This window comes from Danio rerio, chromosome 5 (assembly GCF_049306965.1).
Source record: "Danio rerio strain Tuebingen ecotype United States chromosome 5, GRCz12tu, whole genome shotgun sequence".
In the NCBI taxonomy this organism is placed as follows: Eukaryota; Metazoa; Chordata; class Actinopteri; order Cypriniformes; family Danionidae; genus Danio; species Danio rerio.
This window is the reverse complement of record NC_133180.1, coordinates 74,851,339-74,871,330: the sequence shown is the minus strand read 5'-3', so window position 1 is coordinate 74,871,330 and position 19,992 is coordinate 74,851,339. Positions and strand designations below refer to the sequence as shown.

Sequence of the window (19,992 nt, the reverse complement as noted above, 5' to 3'; positions counted from 1 at the left end):
AACACTTTTTTAAAATAATAATAATTGTTATTATTATTTTGAAAACAACCGAGCAGTATTTTTTAGCCATGTTTGATGAAGAGGATTCAGTAGAACAGCATTTATCTTTGCATAATAATCTTTCGTTTACATATAAATATCTATCAAGCGTGTATAATGTTACAAAATGTTTTATTTCAGATAAACGCTGATCTTTCTAAACAATAACATAATTCTCAACTTAATAAATAATAATAATAACAAATACTACTACTAATAAAGATTTCTTTATCAGCAAGTCAGCATATTAAAATGATCTCTGAAAGATGGTTGTGAATGACTTATGAAGTGACAGGAGTAATGATGCTACAAATTCAGCAATGAAATCACATTTACTAAATATTCAAAAAATATATAGTATTAAAATTGTACTGTTTTCACTGTACTTTGGGTCATATAAATACTGACTTTGTGAGCAAAATAAAAAAAATAAAAAAATATTGGTTGTGCTTTTTTTTTTGACCATTAGTCAATTTAATGAAACATTTAATAGGAAACTAGTCGACTTAACCAACAACTTGAGTAAAACTATTGTATATTAAACTGTAACTTCCTCGTTTTCATTTTAAGGTGATGTAAAATGACTGTAAAAAAATTCTTAAATGCCACATTTACAGTATGTTTTATTACAAATATGTTTGTATTTGTTTTATGAACGCGGCTGAAATATTCTACAAATCTCTCAATAAATAAACACAGCCATGTTTGGTTTTAAAATACTGTTTGCAGTGGTGCTTTTTCACATCTGGAATGTGTCACATTACAAAATCATAATGAATAAACAGTCAAGTGAATCCTAATATTGATTTAGCACTCGAGCTGTGCGATTAATCAAAATCGAATTGCAATTGCAATTTGAAACGTTGCAATTAGTTAAATCGCAAGAGGCTGCGATATAAAATATATATGTATTATTTAGTTTCCCCCTGTCAAAGCAAATGTGTGACTGCCATCTGTGTGCCAATTGAGTGAGCTAATTTTCATTCTGTCTAATCAAAATTTTGCACAACCGAACTATGCGGAACATCCACAATAAAAAAAAAAGAAAACAAACAGGTAGTCACATACAAGTGGGATAATGGTGTCTACTGGTTCAGAAGCTCTAATAGATGAATTAAAATAAAAAAAAGAAAGAGCATTGGTAATATGGGAATATTTTGGTTTTAAACTTGCAGACACTGAATAAAAACAGGCCATTTTTAAGAGCTGTTGCAGAATTGTTGCCGTGACTAATTATTGAGCTGAAGCTTAATTACAAAATTAAATCGCAATATCTGTCAAAAAATAAATAAGTAAAATTAAAAAATAAAATAAATAAATAAATAAAAATTCGCAATTAGATATTTTCACTAAATCGCACAGCCCTGTTTAGGACTGATTTCTGCTTCAGCACACTGAATGTAGAGCAAATTAAGAAAAAAAGCAACATCAAATGTTTTTGCTTTGATGTCTTCACAATATTATTAATGAAAAATTATTCATTAATTTTCCTTCAGGTTCAGTCCCTTATTTGTCAGGTGTCGCCACATCTGCTTTTTATTTAAATTTTTTTGGTCCCACTCTATATTAAGTGACCTTAACTAATAAGTACTTACACAGGAATTAATAGTTTGTTACAAAGTACTTATTGTGTAAATACATGTATTTATTTTGTACTTATGCTTGATTAAATGCATGCATGTAATTACATCTGTAATTATCTTTTGTAATTACATTTGTAAATACACTGTTGAACATCCCTTACACCTTAACCCACCCTTAAACCTACCCACACCACCAAACCTGTCCATAACCCAACTTCTATCCCAACTCAAGAGCACCACAAGCGTTCTCAAATATATTATAAACACAGTAAGTACATTGTATTTATTTTTTGATGTAAGTGCATAGTAGTTAATGACACTTGATATAAAGTGGGACCATTTTTTAAATTGTGGATGTTCCATATAGTTCGGTTGCGCAATTTTGATTGGACAGAATGAAAATTAGCTCACTCAATTGGCACACAGACGGCAGTCACACATTTGCTTTGGGAGAGGGAAACTAAATAATACATATATACTTCATATCGTAGCCTCTTGCGATTAACTAATTGCAACATTTCAAATTGCGATTCGATTTCGATTCCACAGCGGAATGAACTGCCAACTATTCCAGCATATGTTTCATGCAGCGGATGCTCTTCCAGGTGCAACCCACTACGGCCATTTTAGTTTATTTAATTTATCTATAGCGCATGTGTTTAGACTGTGGGGGAAGAACCCGGAGGAAACCCACGACAACAAAAATACCAACTGGCCCAACCAGAGCTCGAAACAGCGACCTTCTTGCTGTGAGGCGACCACTGAACCATTTTGACACCCAAAATAAAATAAAATTCAAGACGCGATACGTAGTTTTGAAAACTTTAATAATACAACCCCATACTACACACTGCCAAACATCACAACTAAACAGACTTAAAAATACAGAAATGTGTTTTATTCACCTTCATTCCTCAGCAGATTTATGTGTGATGAAAGTTGTCAGGGTTCTCTTCTCTTTTCTCATTGTGTGTTTTACTCAGTCCTTCACTGTTGAAACATGTGGTGTGCTTGATTCACCTCTGAACACGAGTGATGCTTTCATGTTAGTCTCTCCAATGCTGTGTTTTTGCAGTCCTCTTATGCTCCTGTGTGGCTTTTTGCTCCATCTTGCTTATCTTGTCTCTTCCAAATCTGCAAAAGAAGAATTTAGTGAATATTTAGTGTGTACCGGGTTTCTGATGAAGCCTTGTTTATACATTCATTTTGGGAAAAGGTAGATGACAACAACTACTAACATAGATCTGATGTGAAGCTTTTTATGTAATATTTAACAGAGAATTTACCAAGAAACGACATCCACAAAAGTACTTAAACTTAAAATATTCGTTTCATATTTTGAGAAGTCAGATAAAAGCCAGAGAGTCAACAAAAGAGGAAACGAGCACTTCTGATTATTGATGATTTCTTCATGTGTGTAAAATATATCTATTTTTTAAATCAGTGGCAAAAACTCTTAAATTCAGAGTGGACTGACAATCAAAATGTATTCTTGAGTGTTTGCAGAGCAACATAATTTCCTTCTAATACTTAAACCAGAAATATATGTACACTCACTGGCCACTTTATTAGGTACACCTTACTAGTATCGCATTGGACCCCCTATTGCCATAAGAACTGCCTTAATCCTTCGTGGCAGAGATTTAACAAGGTACTGGAAATATTCCTCAGAGATTTTGCTCCATATTGACATGATAGCATCACACAGTTGCTGCAGATTTGTCGGCTGCACATCCATGATGCAAATCTCCCGTTCCACCACATCCGAAAGGTGCTCTATTGGATTGAGATGTGGTGACTGTGGAGGCCATTTGAGTACAATGAACTCATTGTCATGTTCAAGAAATCAGTCTGAGATGATGATTTGCGCTTTATGAAATGGTGCTTTATCCTGCTGGAAGTAGTCATCAGAAGGTGGAGACACTGTGCTCATAAAGGGATGAACATGGTCAGCAGCAATATTCAGATAGTCTGTGACGTTGACACAATGCTCAATTGGTGCTAATGGACCCAACGTGTGCCAAGAAAATATCCCCCACACCATTACACCACCACCAGCTTGAACTGTTAATACACTGTAGGATAGGTCCATGCTTTCATGTTATTGATGCAAAATTCTGACCCGACCATCCGAATGTCGCAACAGAAATTCGAGACTCCAGATGTCAGAGCAGGCAACGCTTCTCCAATCTTCTATTGTCCAGTTTTGGTGAGCCTGAACAAATCATAGTCTCAGTTTCCTGTTCTTAGCTGACAGGAGCGGCACCCGGTGTGGTCTTCTGCTGCTGTAGCCCATCCGCCTCAAGGTTGGACGTGTTGTGCGTTCAGAGTTGCTCTTCTGCAGACCTCAGTTGTAACGAGTGCATATTTGAGTTACTGTTGCCTTTTTATCAGCGGGAACCAGTCTGGCCATTCTCCTCTGGCATCAACAAGGCATTTGTGCCCACAGAACTGCCACTCACTGGATATTTTCTCTTTTTCAGACCGTTCTCTGTAAACCCTAGAGATGGTTGTGCGTGAAAATCCCAGTAGATCAGCAGTTTCTGAAATACTCAGACCAGCCCGTCTGGAACTAACAACCATGCCACGTTCAAAGTCACTTAAATCAAGTTTCTTCACCATTCTGATGTTCGGTTTGAACTGCAGCAGATCGTCTTGACCATGTCTACATGCCTAAATGCATTGAGTTGCTGTGATTGGCTGATTAGAAATTTGCGTTAACAAGCAGTTGGACAGGTGTACCTAATAAAGTGGCCGGTACATGTATTATTGTAGTATAAATTTGTAAACGAATTCATTTTATTCTGTAAACGAATACTGCGCTGCATATCAAAATATCTTTAAACTCAACACAAAATAAACAACAAATCCACACCAACTTAGTGTAAACAAAACACGCATTACCCACAAATGGCTAAATATCATCCACTTCCTTATTTTAACCCCAAACCATTATAAGTGAAATTAGTCAAACCTGTATGTAGGCCTCTGAGAGCGTGATCATCTGGGGAAGAATGTCAATCACCTGCAGGTCCTGAAGCTCATACCATTTCCCTGTGCCCTGCCAAACATTACACACCATACACGTTATACTCAGGGTTCCTGCACTTTCATGAACAGCAGACTCAAGGACTTTTTAATGCACGATTCATTTTAAATTCACCTTTGTACTTAATACCCTAGCATATGTAGCACCATGAAAGTCCTTACTGTACTTAATATTTCCATTACACTTAATATTTACATTAAAAATACCATAGTAATGATAAACAGTCTTTCATCATCACTCACGTGATGCAGAACATGGATCCTGTAGGAGCCTTCAGTGGGTTTTCCATCATGGACGACGTTGGCCACCAGGTCATAGGTGGTGTTTTTCTCTGTGACCTGAGCCTCTTCTGTCAGATACTCGCGCAGGTCAACATTCCTGATTTATAACACAGAGAAAATTGAAATGAAACTAGATGAAACAAGGAGCTTGCGTAAATGTCTAGCTGAGGCGCGAAAACACACGTGATGGGGAAGTTGACGATAGTTGGGTTCTTCTCCACGAAGAAGTTGTTCTTGGTGAATCGCTTGATGCAGAAGATGAGGTACGGAGGAAGCTTGGTGAGCTGGAACCTTTTCAGAAAGTTCTCTTTGTACGTCTTGTACTCCTGTGAAGAGATAATGGAGTCCACTAGATGAGTAAAACTGGACGAAGCTAGTGTTTCTAACATGGCATTTGTTGGCATACTTTAACAAGTCAGTTCACTTTCATGAACGCCTAATTTATTTGGTATCACTTTACAATAAGATTCATTGGTTAATGCATTTACTAGCATGAACTAGTCATGAACAACACACGTACAGCATTTATTAATCATAATTGAACATTCACTAATGCATTATTAACATCCAAGTCCATGCTTGTTAACATTAGCTAATGTAATGTAATTTAATGTAATGTGTATTTATATAGCGCATTTATTGTGTATGGCCTTACACCCAAAGCGCTTCACAATCATGAGGGGGGTCTCTCCACACCACCACCAGTGTGCAGCATCCACTTGGATGATGCGACGGCTACCACAGGACAACAGCGCCAGTGCGCTCACCACACACCAGCTATTGGTGGAGTGGAGAGACAGTGATAGAGCCAATTCGGTGGAAGGGGATGATTGGGAGGCCATGATCGTAAGGGTCGATAGAGGGACTTTAGCCAGGACACCAGGGTTACACCCCTGCTCTTTCACGAGAAGTGCCATGGGATTTTTAATGAGCACAGAGAGTCGGGACCTCGGTTTAACGTCTCATCCGAAAGACGGCGCCCACTGACAGTGTAGTGTCCCCTTCACTTTTTACTGGGGCATTAGGACTCACACAGACCACAGGTTGAGCGCCCCCTGCTGGCCTCACTAACACCACTTCCGACAGCAACCTGGTGTTCCCTAGTGGTCTCCCATCCAGGTACTGACCAGGCTCAGCCCTGCTTAGCTTCAGTGAGTAACCGGTCTTGGGCTGCAGGGTGATATAGCTGTGACATGCACCAATGAGTTAACATGAACTAGCAATGAACTACTGCATTTTCATTAACTAACATTAACTAACATGAACAAATACGGTAGTAGATGTATTGTTCATTGTTTGTTCATGTTAGTAAATGCATTAATAAACATTAACTAATGAACCTTATTGTAAAGTGTGAACATTTATTTATACCTTTCTGATTTTACTTTTACCTTCTCGTTTACAAACCCATAAACTTGTGCTTAAAGGGCACCTATGGTGAAAAATCTACTTTTAAAGCTGTTTGGATAGACATGCGTGTAAGTATAGTGTATATACTGTCATATTGGGGTGATATAAACACACCCAGTCCTTTTTTTTTTTAATTTAACAACATAAAAATAGTAGACTAATTGGAGCGGTTTTCAGATCGGCCGCAACTTGATGTAGGAGTGCGGTCCCCCCGCCCACCAATATTGATTGACAGCTGCGCGCATTAACATGTCTCCGTAGAAATCATATCAACAAGACAGGACAAGCGCAAAGCAATTGTGAACAAAAGGTCTGTCCAGTTTGCTAGGATCATCAATCATCATCAAACGTGATCAAGAGTGAGTCTTACAAGTTTGAAATGTTCTAAAACAGTGCATGTGTGTAATGAAGTACAGCGATTCACTTTAGATTCACTTCATCAGCACAGCCACGTGTCAGAACAATTATAAAAGACGCTTCAATCCCAGTTTGTGGACGTTAAACCGGGTTTATTTTGTACACTAACATAACAGATATCCATTCAGCAGTGTATATTAACCTGTACCATGTCACAAATTGTCCGTAGTGTATGTGAGTGATTGTGTGTGGATGTTTCCCAAAGAAGGGTTGCGGCTGGAAGGGCATCCGCTGTGTAAAAACGTGCTGGATGAGTTAGTGGTTCATTCCGCTGTGGCGACCCCGGATTAATAAAGGGACTAAGCCGACAAGAAAATTAATGAATGAACAATAAAAGAATTAATAAATGAACCAAGTCCAGTCCAACTGGACTCAAAAACAAACTTAATGTGCTTGCAGACCTTTAATGTGCACTGCCATGCAGCTTTGACAAACACATACAACTGTGTGTGTGTGTACTTGCCATTAAGCTTGGAAATTTTCTAAATAATTTTTATATATTTCCAGGGTATCTGCAGGATTTTGAAATCAATTTAAAAGTTTAATGACCTTAAAAAGCAAACAAATACAAGTAAAAACCTCATTTAAACCACCGAGAACATAGAAATTAAAATGACTGAACAGCAAATATAATTTCCAAATCATTTGCCAGGGTATCTGCAGGTTTATATTAAGATTTATATTTAAGACCTTTTTAATACCACGCAGAATGAAGTTTAAGACCAACTGTAAAGTTACATTTTTTATAGTACCAAAAAAACAAACAACACAGCTAATTACCATCCTTAACACTCTTTTTACATATAGAATAGTCAAAAAAAATTAGTAGAGAAACTAATAATAATAATTGAGGTGCAGCGGCAATCACCATTCGGGCCGGTCATGACAAAAACCATCCAGTTCCAGTCCCTGGTCAACTGATTGATGCATCTCTAGCTCTTTATTTGCTAATCCATAGGTTGACACAGCTGCTATAGAGTAAAATTTTGATAAAAGTAATATAAAATTGATAAATTAGCGATGCAGTGGCGCAGTAGGTAGTGCTGTCGCCAAGCAGAAAGAAGGTTGCTGGTTCGAGCCTCGGCTGGGTCAGTTGGGGTTTCTGTGGAGTTTGCATGTTCTCCCTGCATTCGCGTGGGTTTCCTCTGGGTGCTCCGGTTTCCCCCACAGTCCAAAGACATGCGGTACAGGTGAATTGGGTAGGCTAAATTGTCCGTAGTGTATGAGTGTGAATGAGTGTGTGTGGATGTTTCCCAGAAATGGGTTGCAGCTGGAAGGGCATCCGCTGCTTAAAACATGTGCTGGATAAGTTAGTGGTTCATTCCGCTGTGGTGACTCCGGATTAATAAAGGGACTAAGCCGACAAGAAAATGAATGAATGAATATGATAAATAAAAATAAAAACAAAATCTTCTTTATGGGGTCAGATCGATTCAATTGCATTTTTAAGACCTTTGAAAAGCAGATTTAAGACGCTTTAAGATTAATTAAGGTCTTATCTTTATACTATGGAATTTAAGACACTTCTGTGAACACCATGACTGACAAACAAGCAAGAAAAACAAACAGACAATTTGCAAAAAATTGCACCTTCTCTGTGTTCCCATTGAACTTTCCCAGGATGTTGAAGAGCGGGACCTGAGGAATGATGAGCTGCTCCTTCTCGTCTTTGTAAAGCGGTGCGGTGGGCAGATCCAGGGTCAGGTAGAGGAAGGTGGACTCCGACATCTCCTCCTGATACTCCTCCTTCAGCAGAAGAGCTTCTTTCTCCTCTGGAGGCTGACAGAAAGAAAACAATTACTCACATGAATGAATGACTTATCCCATTTGGCAAAGAGCTGAAGGCCAAATTATTAGCCCTCCTGTGCAATTTTTATAATTTTTTTGAAAAGTTCACAAGTGATGGTTAAAGGAGAGTTCTTTTCGACACACTGATGACAGTACATAATATTTTTCTAGCTATTTTGCTTTCGTATTTAGCTTGGAGAGCAATTTAAAGAATTTAATTCTGTAGGTCATTAGACAAGAGAGGTTTGTTCTGTAGCCAATTTGGAAAAAATAATAAGTTATTAAGAGGGCCAATAATACTGACCTTAGCAAGTTTTTAAAGGGTCAAGAAACACCAAAACACATTTTTTGAGCTGTTGACAGACGTCTATGTGTCCCACACTGCTAAAAACACTATTAGGACACCTATATTTCACTAAAAACTGTAAATTGGTTGTTTTTGCGTTATTTCAAGCAAATTCGTACTTCCGGTTTGAAACTAATTTTTGAAGCTGCGTCACGGTCATGACATAATAGCCTGTATTCCAGCGTGCAGACTGGACGTCTGTGCCAGAGTGAGTCTTATTACGTCTTACAGTGTGATGCATTAATGCATGAGTAAGGCTTGGTTCAAACCAATCAGCGCGCTCTATTGTGCAACTTCATTAATATTCATTACTGTCACAGTGTTTAGACGACAGAGACGCCACGTTGTGTTGGCAAAACAAGCGTGAAGTGTTGCTTTTATAGTTTGCTGCTGTTAAGTTTTGTTTTCATTTTCTCTCTGTGAGAGCGCAGCTGGAGTCACGTGTGGATTAACAGTGTACGCGACGCTCGACAACAATAACTTACGTGTCTAAGGAGGATTATTGTTTACATGAGAGCTGTTCTCATCTGCAAACGCTGAGATCCGGATTCGCTTGTAGTCTCCTCTTAATAAAGACGCGGCTCTAGTTGCTGTGGATTGTCCTGTCTCTACAGATTTGGTAAGTGAGCGACCAGTGCTATTTGTTTATTCAGTTTGTTCGTATCGAACTAACGGTAACTATTGCACCGAGTGTAAACATGTTAGCACCACAACCAAACTTTAACCTCGTGTAGGATTTTCACCGCATTTAGTGACCGGAATAACACACGCGGCTTTCTGACGCTACCTGCCGTGTGCATCTAAGTTTCCGGGAAATGCGGAGGTTTTTTTTTCTCTCATTCGCCGTGCGGTATCAAACATTGCATGAAAAATACCAGCTTAGAGCAGCTCCTCGAATCAAATATCTCGTTTGTCACGAGGGACATGAATGAATTCCCTGAATGAAAGAGCCAAACTGCAGTTAAAGTCCACCATTTAATAATTTGGCAAATAATTCGACTACAGATGTCCATGTAAACACAGTCACTTTGTCCCCTGTGTGTGTGTGTGTGTGTGTGTGTGTGTGTGTGTGTGTTTTGACTCTGTAAGTCAGCGCGCCCAAATAGACAATCTCACACCATGCCTCTTTACTTCCTTCGACACTCCCCCCTAAACAGAGCTGGACACGCCCACTTTTCGTGATTATGACCACCTGTTGTTGATGTCAAAGGGGTAAATCCTCCTGCCTACACCGACATCAGTTCATCAAACTGGGCTCGGCTCAGTCAAATGCATTGCTAAACGCTTCCATTATCCAGGTTAAGTTCCTGGAGTAGTTTATGAGCTCACAGAGCTGGGTGCACCTCTGAAAGGGTCTAGTGGACTCAGACACGACTCCAAATGAATCGACGTTGTTTTTAGCCTTCATAACATAACACAGTCATTTTCTCAATAAAATCCATGTTAGCCATTCAGCAACAGTCACCGGGCAGACAGAAGCCCTGTCCATGATGAGAATACGTGTCTGTTCTGATATGGATTTGACGTGCGAATTAAGCCGATTTTGATGCGCAAATTAATCGGATTTTGATGCGCCAACCAAGCAGATTTTGATGCGCAAATGAAGCGAATTTTGACGTGCCAATCGAGCAGATTTTAACGTGCCTATCAAGTGGATTTTGATGCGCAAATCAAGCCAATTTTAACGCACGAATCAAGTGGAATTTGACATGCGAATCAAGCAGATTTTGACGCGTAATTGAAACGGATTGTACGCGTGAACGAAGCGGTATTTGATGCGCGAATGAAGCCGATTTTGATGCACAAATTAATCGGATTTTGATGCACCAATCGAGCAGATTTAGACGTGCCTATCAAGCGGATTTTGACACGCAAATCAAGCCAATTTTACCGCACGAATCAAGCGGATTTTGATGCGCGAATCAAGCCGGTTTTGACAGGAGAATGAAGCAAATTTTGACGTGTGAATCAAGCGATTTGACGCGCGAATGAAACAGATTTTATGCATGAATGAAGAGGGTTTTGACGCAAGAATGAAACGGATTTTGAAGCGAGAATGAAGCGAGTGAACTCAAAATGTTCATGCGTCTATTTATGCACGAATATCGTGATTTATCCGCGCGTTCCGCATCTGGTGTGAATATAGCATGAGTCTTGTTTTTATTACTGATAAACAGCAGGACCAGGTATAATAGGCTGCATTTACACTAATGCACACATTTATTTTTTAACACATAAGACTTTTTGCCCTATCATAAACTGTTTACAATAGCGCATTATGAAAGCATTTTTTATGTACTAATATAAACATGCAGTGTAAACATCCAAATGGGATAAATGAAGCATTTATAAAGGACTAAAAGGTAAAACACAACAAAAATAATTCTAGTCAAGCTGTCTCTAATGTGCACAGGTGTGAATTTGCTGCATAAATCTTGAATTGCACCAGAGAACATATTTTACAGGAGACACATACCAAGTCTGGATGGGGAAGTTTCTTTGAGAAGATTCGCATGGACCCCTGAAATGCCTTGGTGATGATGGCTGCAGAAGAAAAGAACATTCAATAACTGATAAAAAAAATATATATATATATAATAAATAAATAAATAAATAAATAAATAAACAGAAATGATTTGGGAAAAGGAGCACATAAAACAAAACTCACAGGATTTCTTCTTTGTTCCACCAAGAGCACCATGCAATGCATTCAGGAACCAGGAGAGAAAGTCCACAGCGTCACCTAGTGGGTAAAAAGCACAACATCAGTTTAAAGTAGGGCTAGGCCAGGGGTGACCAAACTCAGGCCTGGAGGGCTGGTGTCCTGTAAAATTTAGCTCCAACTTCCTTTAACACACCTGCCTGGAGCTTTCTAGTATACCTAGAAAGAGCTTGATTAGCTGGTTCAGGTGTGTTTAATTGGTGTTGGAACTAAAATATGCAGCACACCGGCCCTCCAGGACGGAGTTTGGAGCCCCTTGGCTAGGGGATATTAGAATATATATATTGCGATATTTTGTTTTACTGCAATACATGTTGCAATATGAATATAATTTCACCAGATTGTTTGAAAAGCTCTACATCGAATGGAATGGTCAAGTCTTTTTCTATGCAGTGGATCTGCAGAAGTTACAATAAATTACAAATTAAAATAAATGAAAAAACAAACAGTTCTTCATGGTTTTCTGTGGGGTCTAACAGTATTCAAGTACAGAAATTGATCAATCAAATGTAAAATAGCATGGTCATTATATAAATTATTTTAAAAAGTTAATATTTAATAATATCTTTTATTCTTTAATAAATAATCTAATCCTGCGATGTGACTATTGCAGATACACAAATTGTGATATGGATGCTCAAACAATGTATTGTTCAGCCCTAGTTTAAAAGATTCTGTTTTATGGGAATGAACGTTTTTCCCCCGGTTCATTATTATTTATGATTTCAATGTTATGGTTAAATAAAAAAAAAAAAATAGAAACCATAAAGCACATAAATTAACTTAACCATAAATTAGCTATAATTTCTTAAAAACATTTTTATTTTTTGTTTAAATTCTATGTTTCCTTTGTAATTTGTCAGATTTTTTACAGATTGTATATTACATTACAAAAAACTATCGTTAATAATGAATATATGAAATAATGAAATAATTTATTAAAATAATTTACAGTATTCCCAACAAAACCCCCCAAAATTGCTGTTTTTATATTTCTATATTTTCTAAATGATATAAGAAACACAGTTCTGCAGTGCCCAGTATTGACACTATTATCTGCATATAAGGAATTTCATGCAAATTTCAACTTTGCTATGAAAAAATTAAAGTTGCACCAAAACAGCTAAATTGTTTCTACATTTTTTTGTGGCAGCATGTATTTTACAGTACTGTAAAAATACTCAAAAATGTCTCTGTCAATTTTTTCAAACAAGTATATTTGATTTACCAAAGACACACAAGTGCCAATTTCGAATCTGTCACATTCATAACAATGGTGTGTCACATCCATAAACAAGCTTTTCCCTCATAAATGCAAAAAAATGTCAAATAAAATAAAACCAACGATTTTTTATTTATACAGAGCCAACCCATACTTTTGACTAGCATTGTTTTTTTTTGGGTTGTTCAATCAATTCACAAAATTTCTACAAAGTATGATGTAAACTGTAAACTCGTCCAAAGCGCATGTTTATTTCCCTCATTTAAAATATAAAAAATGTTTACAGATTGATGTTTTTCTGATCCCTGTGGTTACTCTGTGGTTAGCAGTTTTGGAAAATATAAACAAATGTTTCAATATGCCAACATACAATCCATAACGCTGGAATAGCTCATACCTTGTTTAGTGATCTGAAAGGTCTTTTTACTGCATAACACCACGGCCTGCAGCATCTCATGCGGTGACACGTGGGCTTTAAAGTTTCGCGGGTTCCAGAGTTTGCGCATGAGCTCCCCGAACCGCTGCACCAGCAGAAACATGATGTCGCCTGGTGGACGGCGAATGCCACGGTAGTTTTCCTCCTCGAGAAAGTAATTTCGTAAAGGTGGCACGTTCGACAGCGCCTTAGAAGAAGAAACAAGAGGTCACTTAAACTCACTGGGGAATATTTACGGGTTTGTCACAGTATTTCCTATTATATTTTTTCATCTGGAGAAAGTCTTTTTTGTTTTATTTCAGCTAAAATAAAAGCAGTTTTTAATTTTTGTTAAAAACTATTTTAGGGTCAATATTATTAGCCCCCTTAAGCAATACTGCTTTTCAATTGGTTACAGAACAAACCCTCATTATATAATGACTTAGGGCTGCACAATATTTTAAAGAATTGTGATATTTTGTTTAGCTGCAAAATATATATCACGATATGAATATAATTTCACCAGAGGATTTAAATAGAATAGCTCTACTTGGAAAGATTTCACTCATTAGATCGACTGAAATATATATATATGTATAAGAAAAATGACAGATTAAATATAAAATCGCCAAATAGTGCTTTATAATTTTCTGGGTAGTCTAACAGTATTGAAATAAAAAATTGAACAAGTAAACGTAAACTAACATGGTCATCGTGGTATAAATAACATCTTTATCAATGTTCAAACAATATATTGACAATATATTTTAATATATAATAAATAAAAAACAGACAACACAAATCAACACAAACATCCAATCATCAACAGGCAAACTGTATCTTTTACCTGTATTAACCTGTATAAGGCAGTAAATCATACTTACAAAATAAACGCAAGTTCAATGTAAACTGATTCAGAGAAGCAGAGTAATTTTAGTTTTACCTGCAACACTACATTAGCGTAGTCATTAGCCTTAATATTATTGAGACCCACAATTCCCGGCAGGTAAGTAGTGCCGTCATAGGCTCTGTACAGCTTTCCCTGCTTATCCAATCCGGAGATGTGCTGTTTGGTGAACGTGGGTTTCAGCACATACTGAAATATAGTCAGAAATACAAAACAAGCATGCTAAAAGACCATCATAATAAGTAATTACATGCAGTAATTAGCAAATAAATATGGTAAATAAACTAGTAATATGACACAAACAAATAAGAGATATGATACATAAAACACTTATACATACAACTAAGCATATAACATAAACTGACTGGCAACCATCAACTTTTAGTCATATTTGTTTATTATGGTGTGTGTGTTTAGTGTGTGTGTGTGTCTGTGTGTGTGTACTGGATTAAAGGAAAAAATGGACTGACAGAATTTTAAGGCATATAAAAAAATAGAAAAAAAGATAGATAAATAATAAAATAAAAAAATAGATATATAAAAAAATTATTAATAATTTGTTTAAAGAGGGAGAATTAAGGATAAATGAATGTATAGAATTTTAAGGGATACAAAAACAGAAAAAGATATATAAATTAATATATAAATAATAAATAAAGTAATTTTTTTTTTTTAAATGGAGAGGAAGAAAAAATCTAAATTGATAAAAATTTGTAAAAATGTTTGAGACTGTATAGGATTAAGGAAAAAATTTGATAAACTTTTAAGGCATATAAAAAATAGAAAAACAGATAATAAATAAATAAATAAATAAATAAATAAATAATGAATGAACAAATAAATAAATAAATAATGAATGAACAAATGAAGCAATTAATTAATTAATTAATTAATTAAGTAAAAATAGAAAAAACTTATAAATAAATAAAGTAATTAAGTAATTAATTAATTGATGATTTTTAAAAGGGAGAGGAAAAAAATATTAAATGAAATTAATGATAATAATAATACCATTTAAAAGTACTTACTGTAATGTCCTCCAATGAGGAGTCAATGATTTCATAGTTGTCTGGCAGGCAGTAGAACTTTAACGTGTGGAGATTGAGGAAAACATGGTGTGCGACCTGAACACTGTGGATGTACGCGTGAGACTTCTGACCTCGACCTGACACAAGCAAAATAAATCATCAGGCCAAATATTCCTACAGCGTTTTATACAGTCTGTTTCATTCATTTTCATTCGGCTTAGTCTCTGATTTATCAGAGGTCGCCACAGCAGAATGAACCGCCAACTATATGTTTTACGCAGTGGATGCCATTCCAGCCGCAACCCAGTACTGGGAAACACCCATACGCACTCATTCACACATGCACACTAATACACAATGACCAATTTAGTTCATCCAGTTCCTCTATAGTGCATGTGTTTAGATTAAGGAGGAAACCGGAGCAACCGGAGAGAACATGCAAACTCCACAAAGAAATGCCAACTGGCCCAGCCAAGGCTCGAACCAGCGACCTTCTATGCTAACCACTGAGCCACCACATCAAAACTGCTAAAATATACATATTATTGTAAATTGGGTGTCTCTTAACTCCAAGATTATCTTGCCTTTTAGTGTGTATCTTCATTTAAAACTTTTGAAGATTAAATGATTAGCTCCTGTGAAATGTTGATTCTTTGTAAAATGTTTCCCAAGTGATGTTTAAGAAAGCAAGGACATTTTTCACAGTGTATTTCAAATCTTAATTCATGAAGTTTGGGTGGAATTTAAAATATTATTTTATAAAAGTTAAAAACTGCTAAGGTCAATATTATTAGCACAATTAAGAATTTATTTCAAGTGACTTCAGAACAAAAACTGTTGTCCAATGACTTACCTAAGTAACCTAATTAAGCCTTTAAATGTCACTTTAAGCTGAATACTAGTACCTTGCAAAATAACTGGTAAATAAAATATTGTGTATCATGGCAAAGACAAAAGATATTGCTGAATATTGGGTGTTTTATTTTTTATAAACTTGGATTCTACAGGGACTTTTATTTATACAGTGCTCAGCATATATGAGTAGACCCCAGTAATCAGTTCTCTCCGCTCACTTGCTGGCTTTTGTCTCTGCTCGCATGAAACTTTTTGGATTTTTGTCAGTCTTGGGGCGGGACTTGGTTTACTTGATATCTCTCACGCTATTGGTTACCCCCCCCCTGCTTCATTAAGCAGATATATTTATTAAAATCATATTTTTGTCACAGAACATCTTTAGAAATTAAAAGATAATACATTTAAATTCAAGATAAATATAAACAATAAACAAACTACAACATTTCAACCAAATTGTATATATCTTTTGTTTCTTTTCATTTTTTTCTTTTTGAAAATGTTTTTTAATATTTTTCTCTGACATAAACTTGGGCTACTAATTTTTAAACCATTATTGCAAGTTATTTTGTCGGATTAGCTCCAGATTTGGCTTCAGTACTGACTAATCTAATGTATATGCACAAATATAATATTGTGAAGCTTCCTATAGAATACATTAATAAATTGAGAGATTTGCGGGGGGTATGCTCATATATGCTGAGCACTGTGTATTTGAAGCCTAAAATGACAAATTTTGTGAGGCTAGTGTGGCACACACTTACCCTGGAAATATTTCCCACAGATCAGACAGGCGTAGACATTAATGTGTGAGAGAGAGATTGAACAAAGCTTCTCAAAGTCAAAATCCAAAACACTCCTACAGAGAAGAAAAGAGAAGAGCAGCTAATAACTTCATTTTCTGTGATAAATACTGCGACGTTGAGAATAATTTTAATAGATGAAATGAACAGCTCTATTGGGAAAGAATAAATAATTTTAGGATGAAAATAGGATGATTTTGTAGTGAAGCACATCTGCATAAAATGTAATTTCTGTGTTCAGCCAATGCTGAAACAATAATTGAGGTAAAGTTGATTTTATATTGGCACATTCTGACTTTCTCCCTTAATAACATCTTTTTAGAAAAGTATTATTTGCAAATTCTAAATAGGGAAATCATATTAGCAGCCAATGACTATCAAAGTACAGCATTGCTAACAGTCAATTAAATAGTGCTAATGTTGTTTTGAAGTCATACTTGAACACAATTTTAAACCTAATATTTAAATTAGCCTAGTAAACAATACAGGCTAATATACTATATATATATATATATATATATATATATATATATATATATATATATATATATATATATATATATATATATATATATATATATATATATATATAACAAACATGCCAATATAAGGAACTTTACCTCAATTTAATAATATATTGTGCAGCCCTACAAAGCACACAACAATAAAGCAATAAAGATATATACAAATCATAATAACAAACCTGTTGATTGTGTCGAGATATGGACAATGGCGGCTTCTGCGATCTTCAACATAACCACGACCCACTTTCACACGCACTTCTAAAATTAGCCAAAGACAAAATATAAGAATTCATAACAAATCACAGCTCTCAGTTGTCATGTGGTTCTCTGTTGGGTAAGATTTCTCAACCAACTTCCAACGATATCCATCGTCGTCGTAGGCGGTTGTTGTTAAATATCAATTTATTCATAAAAAATTAATTAATTGTAGCCTACCGTTTTAACTACCTGACCCACATAGTCTTTATAACAAAACCATAAATAAATAAAAGTTACACAAAAATTACCACCTGTCAATCACTTTTTTCCCGTGGGACTAGGCAGACATGAATAGGTAGAGTGATCTGTGCCGTTCTAATGGCTTTTTCCCCACCGCTGGTGGAGGAGACGAGAGTTTGTTTGGAGTTCAGTGTAATTTGTATTGTGATTGATGATAACTTCCTTATTTTATAATTTTTATGAAGAAATAATAACAAGTAAAGATGCTAGGGTTTGATCGTTTGGTCGCATATGCGTCCGAAATTTTATCTAAGCCACCTTAAAAATATTAGGAAGCATTTGTGCGAGTGCATAAATTTTCACTGTTTTCACAACAAAATCCTCACCGCATGCGCATATTTAGGAGACATTTATGCAGAATGCATCTTTGCACCTAAAATTGTGCATTTTTGTCAGTCTTGGGGCAGGACTTGGTTTACTTGATATCTCTCACGCTATTGGTTACACCCCCCCCCCCCCCCCCCCACCCCTCCCCCCCCGGATTAATAAAGTGACTATGTTGAAAAGAAAATGAATAATAATATATATATAGCAATAGTTATTAAGATTAAAGTATACCTTTTATTTAATTTTAAATAAATGAGGATATTATCCACGGCAACTTAGTAACACAGTTTGATATATTTACCTTCAGCTCACGGCCCTCAATCAAGTTTGGTTTTTGGCACTTCATAATAAAAAGGCACCCATGGTTTAGAGCTTGGCAATTACCACTTTCCAGAAGACAAAAAAATGTATCTATTTATCTATTATATCTACAGTATATTTATCTATTATATCTACAGTATATTTATCTATTATATATATAATGAAATAAAACTAATGTAGCTCTAGAAAACTTTAGGCAGAACTGGGACTTTAGTGCATCAGAGAAATGCCCTCATAGCTTTTTATAAAGAGAATTTTTTTTTTATAATTGAGCTGGTATTTACTCAAAAACATTGTTGGGTTACAGCTGCACCACTTTCGAAAATAGTAACAGAGGAATAATACAAAAGTTGCTGTTAATATTACTATTATTATTACTTATTCACACATTCATTCATTTTAACGGTCCTCATATCGTTTACTATGCTAGTTTAAATATTCAGTCTGAAATAATAATAATAATAATAATAATAATAAACAACATTTAAACCAGTTTTGTCTGACACATATATTGTATTTTAAAAGAAATAATCCTTAACGTGTCTATATATGAAAAATATTCATAGCAGTCATATTTAATACAAGTGCAGTGTCTGCTATCGTTTCAAATGACTTTTGTGTAAATTAAACATTCGGTTGTAGCATACCACTATAATTAAAAGAAATATAATTTCAGAAAAGTGGTTATTGTAAATTCTAAATAGGGAAATCATATAGCAACCAATGAATATCAAACTACACCATTGTTTACGGTTAATGAAACAGTGCAAATGTTGTTTTGAAGTCATACTTGCATGTTATTTCAGACCTAATATTCAAATTATCGTGGTAAACAATATAGGTAGCGTTAAAATGAACGAATGTGCAAAGATAAAGCCAACTTTACCTCAATAACAAACCTGTGTTTCATTTTGCATCTCCAGTAAACGTATCTTAAATGAAATAACTTAGGTTTAGATCTTTGACCTGGAAACCAAAATATTATTTATGCAAGACATTTATTTAAGATTTAATGCCACGACTTTCATTGTGTGGACCTTCTTACGTCTATTTGAGGGCTTTATTTTAAGAAAGAGAGCTTTGAAAAGCCAAAATCAACACTCAATTCAAAACAGACACGATAATCTGTGTATATCTGTGTCGTGTGCTACAAAAGCTAACGTTACCAAGTACTGCTAAGCTCATAAACACTCCAGGCATACCTTCCTCTTCATCTTCATCAAAATCCCTCTCCCGTTTCACGCCTCTGATCATATTTTAAGGTAAATAGCAACTATAAATCAAGTAAATTCAGCGCTGAATGAACGCACTGTGAACGCGTTACAAAACTCCCGCTTGCACTTCCGCTGTAGAAAAGGATGGCCGACAAGCACTAAACCCCTGGACCAAAACACAGCAGAATGCGTAAACAAACACCCAATGGTGTTATCTTGATTTTTCATTGCTTATCATATAACTAT

The 19,992-nt window shown here is 35.8% G+C and overlaps 1 protein-coding gene across 1 annotated transcript; it reads right to left on the bottom strand.

Annotated features, from left to right (window-relative positions):
• Positions 1 to 2,432: 2,432 nt before the first annotated feature.
• Positions 2,433 to 19,861, bottom strand: usp39 (ubiquitin specific peptidase 39). Its single transcript, NM_001080070.1, is given in 13 exon segments — positions 2,433 to 2,756; positions 4,597 to 4,683; positions 4,914 to 5,049; positions 5,136 to 5,278; positions 8,370 to 8,558; positions 11,390 to 11,457; positions 11,582 to 11,656; positions 13,255 to 13,480; positions 14,216 to 14,368; positions 15,208 to 15,344; positions 16,824 to 16,918; positions 17,566 to 17,644; positions 19,735 to 19,861. Coding segments are annotated over 13 exon segments (1,494 nt in total). The 5' UTR covers positions 19,787 to 19,861; the 3' UTR covers positions 2,433 to 2,702.
• Positions 19,862 to 19,992: the final 131 nt, after the last annotated feature.